This window comes from Grammomys surdaster, unplaced genomic scaffold (genome assembly GCF_004785775.1).
Source record: "Grammomys surdaster isolate TR1022 unplaced genomic scaffold, NIH_TR_1.0 344, whole genome shotgun sequence".
Taxonomy (NCBI): domain Eukaryota; kingdom Metazoa; phylum Chordata; class Mammalia; order Rodentia; family Muridae; genus Grammomys; species Grammomys surdaster.
The window spans coordinates 1597351-1611594 of record NW_021604763.1 but is presented as its reverse complement, the minus strand read 5'-3'; the positions used below and the strand labels follow the sequence as shown (position 1 = coordinate 1611594).

At 43.3% G+C, this 14244-nt stretch overlaps 1 protein-coding gene across 1 annotated transcript in view; it reads right to left on the bottom strand.

Moving 5' to 3' along the window:
- Unc13b (unc-13 homolog B) overlaps positions 1 to 14244 on the bottom strand; it is a 53726-nt gene that overhangs the window by 19435 nt on the left and 20047 nt on the right. Inside the window, exons 4-15 of the mRNA XM_028779039.1 lie at positions 13897 to 13943; positions 11256 to 11334; positions 9963 to 9968; positions 9127 to 9201; positions 8472 to 8691; positions 7269 to 7496; positions 6551 to 6692; positions 4888 to 5057; positions 4397 to 4512; positions 3970 to 4133; positions 3205 to 3355; positions 898 to 966 (exon numbers count right to left, since the gene is read on the bottom strand). Of these exons, the coding sequence (XP_028634872.1) occupies positions 898 to 966; positions 3205 to 3355; positions 3970 to 4133; positions 4397 to 4512; positions 4888 to 5057; positions 6551 to 6692; positions 7269 to 7496; positions 8472 to 8691; positions 9127 to 9201; positions 9963 to 9968; positions 11256 to 11334; positions 13897 to 13943 (1467 nt within the window). The remainder of the gene's footprint in view (positions 1 to 897; positions 967 to 3204; positions 3356 to 3969; positions 4134 to 4396; positions 4513 to 4887; positions 5058 to 6550; positions 6693 to 7268; positions 7497 to 8471; positions 8692 to 9126; positions 9202 to 9962; positions 9969 to 11255; positions 11335 to 13896; positions 13944 to 14244) is intronic.

Genomic DNA, 14244 nt, shown 5'->3' with positions numbered 1-14244 from the left:
TACTTTCAGTCAATGCTGCTCTTCTAATGATCTGGAGCCAGCAGATGGCAGAATTCTGAGCACAATCTCTGAGGTGAATTCCTTAAGACATCCCTGCATGTCATAAATTATTCTCTTTGACATAAATTTTAGGTGCTGTGAAGAGATGAAGGGAAAGACTGAGCTATTCTCTACTCCATCAGCTTTAAGCTACTAGATGGCTAACATGTAGTTATTTCTCCATTATTCACAAATGGAGGATAAGGAAAGTGGAGATAACCAAAGCCTCATTTTGGTAAGTTGGAGGCTGTTCTTGTACTCATTCTCTAAGGTGTGTAGACTGCCTGCTGTGGAGAGGTGTGACACTTTACATGACAAAGCTAATGTGAGAACTAACTTAGAAGGAGCTGAGAAGCTGTCCATTGTTTCATCCTGAGCCATCCCAGGTACACACTCTCCTACATCTATTTCCTCCTGTACCGGAGAAAGATATAACACCTAACACACTTAATTGTCCAAGACAGGCTACTCTTTCTTCCACTAGCCAAAGATCATACCTCTCTTGGGAACTGAGAAGAGTAAAATGAATGAATGAATGAATGAATGAATGAATGAATATGGCTAAGTATCTAATATTTTTAAGGGAAGTTCTAGCAAAGATTATGTTATTATAAAGCTGGATGGGATGAAAAGAATGGGTTAGAAAGCCACCTGACCACTAAAAGCAGCTGAACCTGCTACTTGTACACTGCAATGGAGTCAGAAGAACCATGGGTGTTAAGGGCATTGCCCATCCAAGTGGGTATAACGACACAGACTAGTTTCTGAGCCTTTCATCCTACAGCTAAGATGTGCCTACGTCTTCCAGATTGAGTTTGACATTACCCATTACTCTTTACACACCATGTCTTCACTTACCCTGTATGTAGAGAGGTCTATCCTCAGTGAGTTGTGTAGCTGGTCCAACAGTTTTACAAATCTTTCTTTCTGAGGGTGAGAAAGAAATAGGAAAGAGAAGCAATCTGTTTCTGAGCCCCCTTGACTACAGTAGAAACAGAACTACTATGGACAGGAGAAAGAGTGGGAGGGGACATTTGGTTGGCAACACATCTTTTCTGATCTCTGACCATGGGAAAATCAATATAAAGGAAAACAGATGAGGTGAACCCAGTTAAAATCTTTTAGCAGCACTGTCTTAAACTAGGAACCTGTTCACACTGGCATGTCCCTGGGGAAAAACAATCTCTTTCTAAATACACGATGTAAGCAGTGATTGCATCTCTCTCTGAGACCTTAATTCGTCTTAAGTCAGCAGAGGGAAATCCAAACACTTTCTCCAAGTTGTTACTGAGTCTGATATCTCTGGATTTCTCTTGGGGCATTTTTTTTTTAGCTTTAAATAAAACATTTATAGATGAACAGAAGCTTTAACAGTCTGCACATATCATATCTAGATTCTTCATACTATATCTAGAAGATGACTGAAACCCCCAACACACTAGAGAGCATGGTAAAAAAAAAAAAAGTGACATGGTTGAAGAGAGCTGGGGGACTGAGTGTCCCTGAGCACTAAGTGGTCTGTGGGTCTGAGGCCCCTACCTACAGAGCAGGTCCAATGAACAAAGGACACAAGGCTCGGAGGGACCACATCCTAGGGGCCGTGTAGCAGCAGTTTCTGCTTTGCTCTTCCCAACCCTAGCAGCAGTGTCTGGGAAGGCATAAGGTGAGGGTCATCTAGCTGAGTTATCCTTGGTCTGACAAGTCCAAAATGGCTCACAAGGAAGAGAGGTCTGGAATTGTCGGGGTTAGGTGATGTGGGACTCAGAGGCCGCAGAGGCCAAGTATGGTCTTCAACAGTTTCTCAGAGCCATAGCCCTCAATGTCCCTCAGGAGCCCTTCTAGCTTCCTTTCAGGCAGTAAGTACCTTGGAAGGGCTGGGAACAGACAGCCCACAACTAGACCCTTAAATGAACAGATGTTAGCTCAAAGTGGGGCTGGGGAGCCAGGCACACACATGGACAGGAGCAGCGGACAGCTAACACCTGCTTCCAGCTACCTACATTTTGCCATCATGGCCTCAATCAGAGACATTCCCAAGCTCTCGAGGTCTGTCCCCTAAGGACACTTTCCCTACATATACTAAAACATTCTGGATCAATCTCATTCTATCACAGGCCCTTGCCTTACCCCACTCTCCCACATCTGCATTCAGCAAAGTAAGTCCATGTATAATCCAAGTCTCTCTGGCCTGGGGCCTGGGGGGAGGGGATAGGATAGAGACTAGGCCTCCACCTCTTCCTTGCCACCATGGTGTCAAGGAGCCTCTTAGGCATTCTTTGTGTGTGTGTGTGTGTGTGTGTGTGTGTGTGTGTAGGGCATTCAAGACAGGGTTTCTCTGTGTAGCCCTGGATGCCCTAGAACTCCCCCTACAGACCTGGAAGTGCTGGGATCAAAGCTGTGTACCACTACTACCCTGCTATTCTGGGGCATTCTTAACAGCTTTATAGCCAGAGTCTAGTAGTGATGATGGGAGAAAAAATAGAAACACATTTGAAAAGTGGTCAGAAAGACACAAGAAGTCTCTCTTTTAACCAAGTTCCCTGTACTTTTCCTTAGTGTATATTTTAATATTAAAATATATACTAATTTAATAAGTATCATTAAATATGGAATCATATGCCTGTAGGCTGCTAGCACATTTTCAGAATTCATTATATTGGATACATGAATAGATACTGATTAAATCAATACATAGTGGGACTTTTTGATTGATTTAATCATTTACATTAACTCATCTACAGAAAAACTCTACTAATAAGAACGTGAGTTTCAAAATCAGAAATCACATATGCAGTAGACTGTGAGGATTACATAAGATTACTGATGTAATTTTATGGCTACAGAAAGAACCTTCATGGGAGGTCATTTCATCCTGTTTATTCTGAATTTATGTCAGGTAACATTCTGAGTAATGACTGTAAGACTAAGCAACAATGTGATTCAACTGTAGTGGGCCCACAGAGCAATGTCTTCTAAAGCACAGTAGTGTCATCATTCCCTAGAGCCCGAGAACAGCCTATTAGTCATCTTATCTAGAAGGAAAAAGGTTGTCTTTCAAGGTAGCAACTATCCAATTAGGCACACCAGTCAACTCTACACAACTAGCCAGAAAACAACAAACTACCAATTGACAGCATTTGGATATATGTATCTCATCACACTCACACCAAAGTTGGAGGCTGCAAAACGATCAGATGCAGAGACGTTAGTGGAGGCAGTTGTGTGAGCATAATAGGCATTGATGTTGGCCAGTAAGGTGCTCATCATGGCTGGTACACCAGGACACATGTACTTGGATGACAAACATGCAAAGTGCCTGAAAAACAGAATCCTTGTTCTCAAAGACTCTTCATAGATTGCAGCAGTAGCCAAGTAGGAACCCAATTAAAATTTATGGAAGTGCAGCCAGGTCAGTCAACTCCCTCTGCTTATGCAGAATGGATTCCTGTGTGCATTGCTATGGCAATATCACCAATTGACACTTCTCCCAGTAGGCAAGAATTTCTTTTATAGAAGTGCTGGTAGATTCCACAAAGAAATATTTTCCCTACAGTTTAGTGCTCTGTTTGTGGACTCTCGGGGTAATCTAGGTCAGCTTGTTAGTTATGCACATATGTACATGGGCAAAAACATGTCCTTTGCTCAGGCCTGTGATATCTGGTCCTGTGTCTTTTTATATCCACTCATACTTTCCTTTCATAAACATGATCTTGATGGGTAAAGAGGCATTCCTGAGATGCTGGCAAATATATTCCCTTTCTAATGTATGCTTCTTTGCCTTGGGTCATAGACACACTCTACCCAGCTCAAAGAAGAAAAGTATGAAATCATTGCACTTGATGGCTACTAAGCACCTGTCTACTATGTCCTGTGCTTTCATTAGCTACCCAAAGTGTTAGTAGCTACTTTAAGGACCCCAGGGAGACTCACGTCATGGCCTGATATATAGACTCAACGCCATAGCGCATGGCAAATTCATCCACAATTTCTTGGGCTGTCTCATCAAAGTACACCTTCCATGCATCGTCCCCACGAGCCTCTGGGATCCAGACTCCTCCACTGCCCTGAATGTCTGTGAGGTAATGGAAAAGGTTCTGCAGAACACAGAGCAGAGAGAAAGGTGGGTTATGAGCACATTATAACTGAACATTTCAGTAGAAAAATTTCTGTCATATCACTGCTTAGTCCTTCCAGTGAAAGAAAAGAATAGTCTGGTCCCTCAGACTACCCAGAATAGCAAGTGAGCCAAGAGTAAACAAAACAAAATGGTCCTATATATCCAGCCACCTGACAACCTTACTTACAATCAAAAGTCCACCCCTGTCTTCCAGCCATCCACTCACAAAGTGTTGCTTACCTCATGGAGACATGTATATTGTACATGGTATGGGGCTACCTTCTCCTCCCCCTTGATCTCCACACTGATTTGTAGTCGGATAGCTCCTGAGACAGCTGACTTGTCTGTTCTCTTCTCTACAAAGGAAAAGAGACTTGGGATTCATAGCAATGCAATTATCTACAGATGGTTAACCCAAGGGAAAAAACGGCAGCCAGCCAAGTGACCACACATTCTACAAACAACCCTGAACCAAGTGGGAGGACAGGACTCAGAGACTCACAAGGGTTAGGGATCAGGATGAAGACTAAAAGATCTGAAACTTGAGAGCTAGCCAAGTTAGAATGAGTTCTAAACACTGCCATTCTGTTTTCCACCCCCACCAATGGTCAACTAAAGGTGAGACATGTCTATATAGGGGTATGATCTGGAGCTTGGTGATTTGGCAGATTTCCTAGATCCCTCCCAATGGTCTCCAATCACAGTAACATTTTATGGTCCAGTTTCCTCACCCAGATTGTACCAGACATCCATCTCTCCACTCAGTGTTCGAACTTCAATGATAGTTTGGCCCAGGAAATCATCCGACTCTCGCTTTAGCCGCTGCTTTACTCTGGATTTGATGTCATCATCCTCATCCCACACACGTACCTTAATTCGATCAGAAGAGTTGTGGCACTCACTGTGGAAGGGGTGGGTGGAAAATTAGGTTGGGCAGACCTAGCAGCATCACTACCACCTCCAATGTCCATTCCCAAGGTACCACCAACTACACTTAAAAGAGGAAGAGAAAAATTCAGCAGACAGTGGCACTCAAGTTCCAAGTGAATTAGTCTATCCAAGCAAAAGGCTTTCCATCCTTAGGTATGGGAAGGAAATGAGTAGTTATGATCAATTCTGGCTTCTTATGCAGCTAACTATATCAGCAATTCCAACTGAACGATACCACAGGGCTCCAGAAAGAACTGCTAGTTCTTTCCTCAGAGTTCAAGACATGAACTCATAAGGTACTGCATGACTAGTCGGGTCATCAGGCCATATCTGCTTAGTTTTCTAATGCCCCCATGTACTAACTCTGAGGTATGAACTGCTATCATTCTTTACTGAATGGCTCTCTTTTCTGTGGTGTTTTTGCTTTGGAGAAAGGAAGAAGATCTCCCATCTTGTTCTCCTCCCTAGAGGTGGATTTCTGGATCTTGGTCCTTATCCCAAACCAGTACTAAGCAGAATGTGTTGCTTGCTTCCCTGTTCTTATATATTTCCACATCCAAGATATTTCCATTAAAATACTATATACAACTACCCTTCTACTGAAAAATAATAGATAAGTCAACAATGAGCTTCTTGAGGACAGACACTGTCACTCAGTCTTGGATAAATAACATCAGGCAACACATCTTGCATAGGATAGGAATGGAACAAACTGTTCATCTATAATGAGTAAAAAATGACGATCATAAGCCAGTTCATTTAAAAGTAGTCATATGAAAGTAGTCAGCAGGAACTATTCAGAATCTCAGACAAATGGGTGCTTCCTTCAATAACTGCTGCCTAGACTAGAGATTAATTTTACTGTATTCCAATCCTTTTCCACGGGAGTGCTCAGAGAGTCAACAGAAGGTGTTCTCTATTACAGCTGTCCTGCTCAGCAGATTCAGAGCCAAAGTCCTGATCTTATACCTTGGGAGTAGGGATGTGAGACAAAGCCATCTGGCAACTCCAGACTTTCATCCAAGTTCTAGGTGTTAGTGAAACAGTCGAAAAAAAGAGGTGAGGAAAAGGAAATGGAGGAATCTGCTGGGACAGGAAAAAGTAGAAACACCTCCAGACCCAAGATTATCCAGTTATAGACCAAGAGCACTCTTGTCTCAATCCTGAGAAATCTTAACATATGCGAGGCAGGCTAGGAAGCAACTGCAGAGTGGTAGGGGAGATCTTTCCAGTGCTAGAAAAAGTACTGGCTGTAAACTGACCTCATTAACAGTGTCTGGGTAAACTACCGAAGACTGTAAGAGAAACTCAAAGAAAGTATGGCTGTTGCCCAGTGAAGTATGTGAGAATCTCCAGTCTTTGTCCAATCTTAGAGCTTAAGACAGAAAAGTGGGTTGTAATACCACTTCTAAAATATGCGTTTCTCCAGAAAGGTCAATGTATGCCCACCCCCTTGTGACTTACAAATGGAACTTCTCCTCCCAAACAGGATTCAAATTTCCAAAAATGGTCTTGGTGCGCTTCTTGGTTTTCCCAACTTGTACAGTCACATAAGGGTCACTGGATCCTGTCTTGTCTTTGGCTTGTAGGCCCTGGGCACAAACCACTGCAACCCAAGTATAAATCAAAAGGTTTAGAGTACATTTCAGAGTTAACTCAGAAGCCCCCATAGGGCCAATCATAGTCTTTGCAACTTAGAGAAGCTTCCCTATGCCTGCGCAGCACACCTAACCTCACTTCTCCACATTTACCCTTAGCCCCAGGCTACCAACCTCTTCCTCAAACTTAATCCAAGAATCCCAGCTCTGTCAGTGAGTCATTTTTGACCAATGACTGCTTCACTAGTCCTTACCTTCTAATGAGCACATGCATCAGCCCCACACATCTTACTAACAAACCGCTGGTGACTATTTCCTGGTCTCCTTCCTACATCTTTCCTCTCATCCCCAATTTAACCACGTGTACACTGTCAGGCTGTTAGGATGTCCTTGTATTATGGTTCATATTGTTTGCAAGTACTTGCCTCTTCTAGCACCTAGTCTAAATGGGGAAGGGTAAAGAATGACAGGAGAATCTCTCTTCCTCTCAGTTATAGCTTCCTTCTCAACCTCTTGAGATGCTTCCTTTCAAGGTTTCCTCACCGTCCAAGTCTCCCTAAGCCCTCACACAGTAGCCTACTTACCAGTGATGGTAATTTTGGCTGACCACTTGGAGGTGCCATCCAGGACACTCTGCTTTACTGTTTTCATCTGCTGCACATGGGCAACTTTGCTCACTGTGAACACATCACGGATAACCTCAAAGATCTCTGGCTTATTCCGTTCTCGGATCTTCATACGGTCCTTCATGGCCATGATAATGTTCTGAGTTCGGTCCTCAGCTCCGTGCTTAGAGCTCTTTTCAGCAGCCCCTGAAGGATGGCCCAGAAAGTAGAACTAGGCAACAGGCCAACTCCCAGACCAAGGTCAAGCTAAGGAAAAGTTTCAGCAAGAGGCAGGAACAATGGGAGAAACCTAAGGATACTGTGAGTTCTCTGTGGAGCTGCAGCCAGGCCAGAGGAGTTGAGAGTGCAATTTGAAGGGCAGCAAACTCTAGATAGTGATGGTGGGAGTTCATTATACTAGTCTGTCTAGAGAAATGTTGGAAGAGGTTCTATCGAGTCTCTAAAGTCAAGTATCACCAAAGTGTGTCTCATATCATGGAGCAATGGTAGGTGCCCATGACAATACTGCCAATCTTATCTGCCAAGCATGACGCAAATCCCAGAAGTGCCAGAGAACACCAGTGGGTTCTGCTTTATGGTCTTAGTGTGTTTAATCTCAGCAAATAATGTAGTATGATTTATATATATAATCTTTGGTGTCAGACCTGAGTTTAAATCTTACCTCCACCACTCCTAGCTTTATGAAACACTTTTTCTCTGTGAGGAAACACAGATTTTTATCTCTTGGGTTCCTCCTCCTTTTCAGATAGGGCCCCTCTATGTCACTATGCAGCCTTAACTGTCTTAGAACCCCCTATGCAAACCAGGCTGGCCTTGAACCTACAGAGATCTGCCTGCTTCTGTCTCCTAAATGCTGAGTCTAAGGGCATGATTCAAGCTGATGTTCTGGAATCAAATGAATCCTGTAATAGACTGTAGTTACATAGAAGGCTATAGAAAGTTCAAAGGATTTTCCCTAAAGGAGCTTAAGAGAGTCTGTAAGACCCACTGTTTGGAAAAGTGGTATCTCTTGATTCAGTATGTTGTTTTTCTGAAGAGTAGAGGCCCTTGGAATAAAGCAGAATAGAGAAATGACAAATCTGACACTACTGCTCTTTGCTCACACTGCTTTAGAAAGGCCCTGTTGCCCCTGCTCCCCAGTCCTCATCCCATGGCACTCACGTTGTAGGCAGTCAGCATTGAGCAGGTCCTGGCACTTCTCATGGCACTTGACTCCACACTCACTGCAGCGCATGCCTTGCCGGGCAAGGCCCCAGAGCAAGCCTTCACACTCATAGCAATAGGTAGGTGCAGTGGCAGACCAGACCTCAAAGTTGTGAGGTGTGGTACACGAGATGGGGTAGATTAAGGCCTGCAGAGTTTTCTTGTACACATGGGATTTCTGAAAGACACATACCCCATCACAGACCAACAACTATATGACTGTATTAGGAAGGACTGAGACCCTATGGGACAGTCAGGTCCATGTTTCTTCTCTGGCAGTTGATAACACATCCTAGCCTGGATGAACTCAGAGCCCTGCCTGGCACAGAAAAGGCCACACTAGAATGTGCTTCTAGTCATCCATTGTGTGCCCACTGTTTAGTCTGAGCACTCATTCATTCTAGAGAAACAAAGGGTAATGGGCTCAGTATAAACCCCAAGATCAGTGGTTATATGCTTTAATACTCCAATATGGACTCATTTCTCAGAATGTAGAAAACTGAGACCAGACACTATCTTGGCAATTATATACCAGAATTTTAAAATTCATAGTATGCTTACAGAGATGACGAATCCTGAGGCCAGTAGACTCATAAATGTCCATGTCACTTACCAGTTCTTCATCCTTGAGAGAGGTACGTGTAGCCATAGCAGACGTAATTCCTGCTTTCCGTGACTGGACCAGTGACTGTGAGAAAGAGTTGCCTGTCAACCCTGGCTGCCACAAAAGATTGGCAAGGTCGTGGGAAGGCAGCTTCAGTTTCCAAAGCCACTTGACTATAACTGACACCATTCTATTTTTGCTGTCACTAGATACCACCCCCGAGTAACAGGTAATAGCCTCATGTTAAGATGTAAAACTCTAGGTCCTCAAGGGACTGTTCTAGCAATGTGAGAACAGTACTTCCTTCAGGATATCCACCACCCAAAGGGTTTTCCTCTTTCACTATTCTTAGGGTGTCTTATCCCATAGAAATCAAAGGAAAAATGGAAAGCTTAGAATTATAGTAAGAAGTAGGTCATAGACTAACACACCACACACTCATATACATACACATTAACAGAGTCACATATAAGAACTGCCCATGCTGACCCCTATGCCTGCGTACCACCCCACACGCAGTCCACGAGAGATACAATGGCCAAAAGCCCAAATAAATGTCATTTGACAGTAAAAGGGGGGCAGTGGAGGCTAGACAGGACAGAGGGTAAAGTTCAAGAACTGAAGCTGTCCTGGTAGCAAAGTCCTTATGTAGAGGAACCCCATGTTTCTGCCAAGCCCAAGTCTTAAAGGCGGCCCCTGGAAGATACATGACTTCATTAAAGGCAACAGATATTGGACAGGCAGATCTTATTTGAGTCTAAGCAAAAACATCAGCTGGAAGGGGCCCAAATAATTTGGGGGTGTGGACTCTTAAGAGGATGGGGAAGGGCTCTGGATGCACTCACCATAGCCTGTGTAGAGGAGAGCAAAGAAAGGAACAACACGGTGTTAAAGTCCACTAAGGGCAAAAACTTTCAGAGGCATCTGAGTGGTTCTCTCCTCCAGTTTACCACAGGGAACATGTTCTAATCACCTCTGCCTCTATCTACTAAAAACTGTGTCCAACCCATCAAGCTGTTCAGGACCCAGGCTGAGGATACCCGCTCTAAGGACAATTATGTCTCAAAGTGAAAATGGGCAAGGGTAAAAGACAAAGAAGGGAAGCAAGACATGATCCAGACCTGCTTGTGGAAAAGGAGGGCCTACCAAGAAAAGAGCAAGATGAAAGGTGAGATAGGAGATAAAGAAAATAGGACATCAGAATCCACCTTCTACCAGCTATGTGAAAAACTGGCAGAAGAGAAGGCACGGAAAAGAGTAAGAGAATGAGAAAGGAGGTGTGGACGTGGAAGGAGCTATGTAAAGAAAGAAAGGACGAGGGAGGGAAGTGACATTCCCATTCACCCAGTGAAGGAGAGAGAGGCTGGGGAGAGGAAACAAGAACACAAGAAAGTAAAGGGGAGGACAGGAAAACCAGAATGGACAGAGGAAGGAGAAATAAGAGTAACAGGAGAAGAAAACGGGAAAGAGGTGAGGGCTCGGGTCTTGGTGAACCTTCATACCTTAAATCTGGCTCAGAGGCTCTAGGAAAGCCCACTTTTTTCCTACCCACTCACATGCTATGAAAAACTCCTCACACTGATTCTACTTTAGAAAGAACAGCCAAGAATAGGAGAATTTGGTCATCCTGGAAGTCCCAAGAGCACCTTTAACTACTAAGCCTGATGCAATTCGGTTGCACAAATGTTTTATCACTGCCTCTAAGTGTCTTAGGTTAACAAACACAGTCTATAGAACTTATTTTTAGGAAGAGGCTTTCATTTGGCTTCTAGGAAGCATCAAGCTCCAGTTAAGCATATCACACACCAAGCTCAGTAATCTAAATTAAGGGCTAGAGGCTAGAGTCAGGTTCCATTTCAGGTTATCAAAGAAGGTTGACAAGCTACCTAGAGAAGGTAAGATGCCTGGTGTAAAACCTCTGAGTTCAGTACTGAAGGTATAAGCCACAAATATTCTAGATGGGAACTTAACTCACTGAAGAACCCAGAACTCTGACTTGGGAGTAAGTTAGAACTAGGTCCCACTGAAACCATCATTAAGTAACAGTAACTCTGAAACGACTGATTCTAATCCTGACAGCGTGTGAAGACCTAGTCCCAAAGACTACTGCCTAGGCTAACGTAGGGGTCTTGACTCACCAGATCACTGACAAGTGGCAGTGGCTTCTTTCTTCGTAGATCTGGCATGCTGTCGATGCCATAGAGCCCTCCAGCTGGCCTAAGGAGAGAAAAAAACATCAGAATCTCAAGTCTAGACTTGAGTTACTGGCACGTTCTGTGTTCTACTATCCTTACTCTCCCTCTGCTCAGAGGATGGTGAACTAACCTCCATGTACCTTTGAGAGGGGAAGGAAGGCAGTAAGTGAAGGAAGGAAATGCAAGGGATCCATTTAGACTCTCAGTGCTTACTGCCATTTCAGTGAAGGTCTAAACTTACTGAAATAGTTCAAGGCATTTTTGTTGATCTGAAGATGCTTATACTCCAGAAGCCAAGGTGGGAATTGATGACCAAGAGAGCTTTCTCTCCACATAGAGCAGTGAACTCCCCCAAAAGAAGTCTTGCACAGTCTAGGCTACAACAGAACCCACAAGGTGGCTCTACCAGAAGAGCCAGCTATCTGGGTAAGCGGGATTACTAAGAAATGACATGTTGAAGGAGACTTCCATCTAACCATAGAGAATCATCAGTCTGTCTACTTGAGTCTTCTGACACAAAGATCTCCATGGATAAGCCCCATAACTCAGAAGAGGCTGAGGGGTAAGATGGCAGACTTAGAAAACCACAAGGGTAGGGGTAAGAGGAAACAGCAAAGGGATCCTGAGAGTCCAGATCAGTCTTAAATACCTATTAACAGAGACCAGAGAAGAGTTACAGCAAAGGCAGCTGAGGTCTTTGTCATTGCCTATTTTTATTAACAACATACAATTTTTAAAAGAACAAACAAACAAGACAGAACATGCTTCCAAAAGAGTATCAGTTTTCTACTGCTACAGTCTGGACTCCGGCCACATTTCTGCCAGCTCCCTAAGTCCTCCGCCAATATTCCATCCTTTCTCTGAGTCTCGGTTTGAGTCTCAGTGTCACTTCCATAAAATGAGGTTGAGTTTGGGGGTTTCTGGGTGGGGGGTGGGAAATGGGGAAAGGGGATAACATCTGAAATGTAAATATCTAATAAAAATTAACTTAATAAAAAAAGACATTAAATTCCAATAAAATGTATTCTCATGGTTTAAAATGTTTATAAATAAATAAATAAATAAATAAATAAATAAATAAATAGGAAAAGGAGTTTCTACTCTTTAAGGCTGAAATTATAAACTTTAACCAAGACAAATAAACCATCCCCAAAACAAACCTTATGTACTTGGCTTTGTTTTAGGACAGGGTCTCACAACTTTGTCCAGGCTGCCCTTGGATTCACTATATAGCTAGCTCAGGGTGGCCATAAGCTAACAGCCCTCCTGCCTTAGAATGTTGAGCTTTCAGGGGCACACCAGCATACTCAAGTAATTATGCGATTACTTTTAGTAAGAACAATGGGCTAGAGACACTGGGTAGCCGGATTGCACACCATAACTGGTCTAAAGATAGAAGCCCCAGAAGAATAGGTAATTGTGTCCATGATAAAGGCAAAGAAGGAAGGCACTAATTGGGAGCTGGGGCAGCCACCTCAACATACAAACCAGTAAACTACCTCAGAACAGGCTGTGGACTTTGTTTTAAACCACACCTAGGAAACACAGAAAGGAAAACAAGAGGAAATTGTTTTTGAAAACCTTTGCATTTCATTTTAAAGCCAATTTGGAAATGGTCTATTGGCATATATACATTTTGTAATTATTGGAAAAAAGAACCTTAAGTTTACTGAAGAAGCAACTGGTGACAGGGATTCATAGTGAAGTCAAGTTTGTAGTGAATTCTAACAACTAGAATATACTCTGGTTAAGTCAAGAGGTTTCTGCAACAAATTATGTTTTGAAAGAGATGGAAAGGGCTGGCTTTTTCAAACAATTTGCCTGGACCAAAGAAGACAAAAGGTGTGTGAAAATGTAGTAGTTAACTTTATGATCTGATATTCTTTCCTGACAGAGTGTGAGGAGGCAGCTGAGAAGTGTGATGTCAGAAGCCTTTATAAGGCAACAGGAAAAAGGAAGATGGGGAGCTCAATGGGCACTGTGGGGGCGAGAGACACCTTGGGGACACTTAACTCCTCTTTCAAGAACAATCAGTCAGTTATGGACAGCAGCTGAGCTTTAAAATGACTCTGGTACGATCACATGGGTCAGAAACTGCCAGAAATAAAGCACAGACAGAACACACTGAGCTCAGAAGGGATGTCCCTTATGTCTTGACTGGAGTGGAACATAATAAGTGATTCATAACAGCTGAAGCAGGTCTGAGCTCAGGGAGTAACCTAATCAGCTACACCAACAATGAGATGGGCAATTTTTTCCAGACAGATAAAGATACTTACTCAAATGCCCTTATTTTCTATATAAAAAATGGTGCTATGATATATGATATAATAAATAAGAAATTACACAGGCAAAGGCAGACTGCTAAAGTGACCTCTCCTGGCCCAGGGACTGCTGCACAAAGCTCCTGCTTCAGCCTCTAGAGGATCAATCAGCAGCTTCTACCCCAGACAGCCTGTGAACCCATGTGGGACCTCTTCCTCTGCCACAATTCAGCATGTGGAACCGTCTCACATATCCCCAGAGAAAAGGTAAAAGTAGATAGATATGGGATCACAGGAAGCTTATAGAGAGAATCACTTACCCTTCTGGGAGCCACTGGGGCAAGGAGGGGTCACCATCATCTGAAATCTTTAAAAAGACAAGAAAAAGTTAGCTCGTGGGAAAGATGGGAGAGAGTATAGGCTAGACAGTGAACAAAGTAGGTCACATGAGCTATTTTCTGACAGAGTCCATCTGAAGTCAAAGCCAATACCCTATTACCTTGGGCAGCTAGCAGGCTGCTGCAGTGGGCATTGCCTGACTTCCTTCTTCACCATATATAGAAAGGATACATGGCCAAGTTCTGAGGTCCTGTTCTAAGATCCACTGGGATCTTAGAGCTAGCTGCCGGAACTCTCAGGATCCCAGGTCTTACTGAAGTAAAAGGACG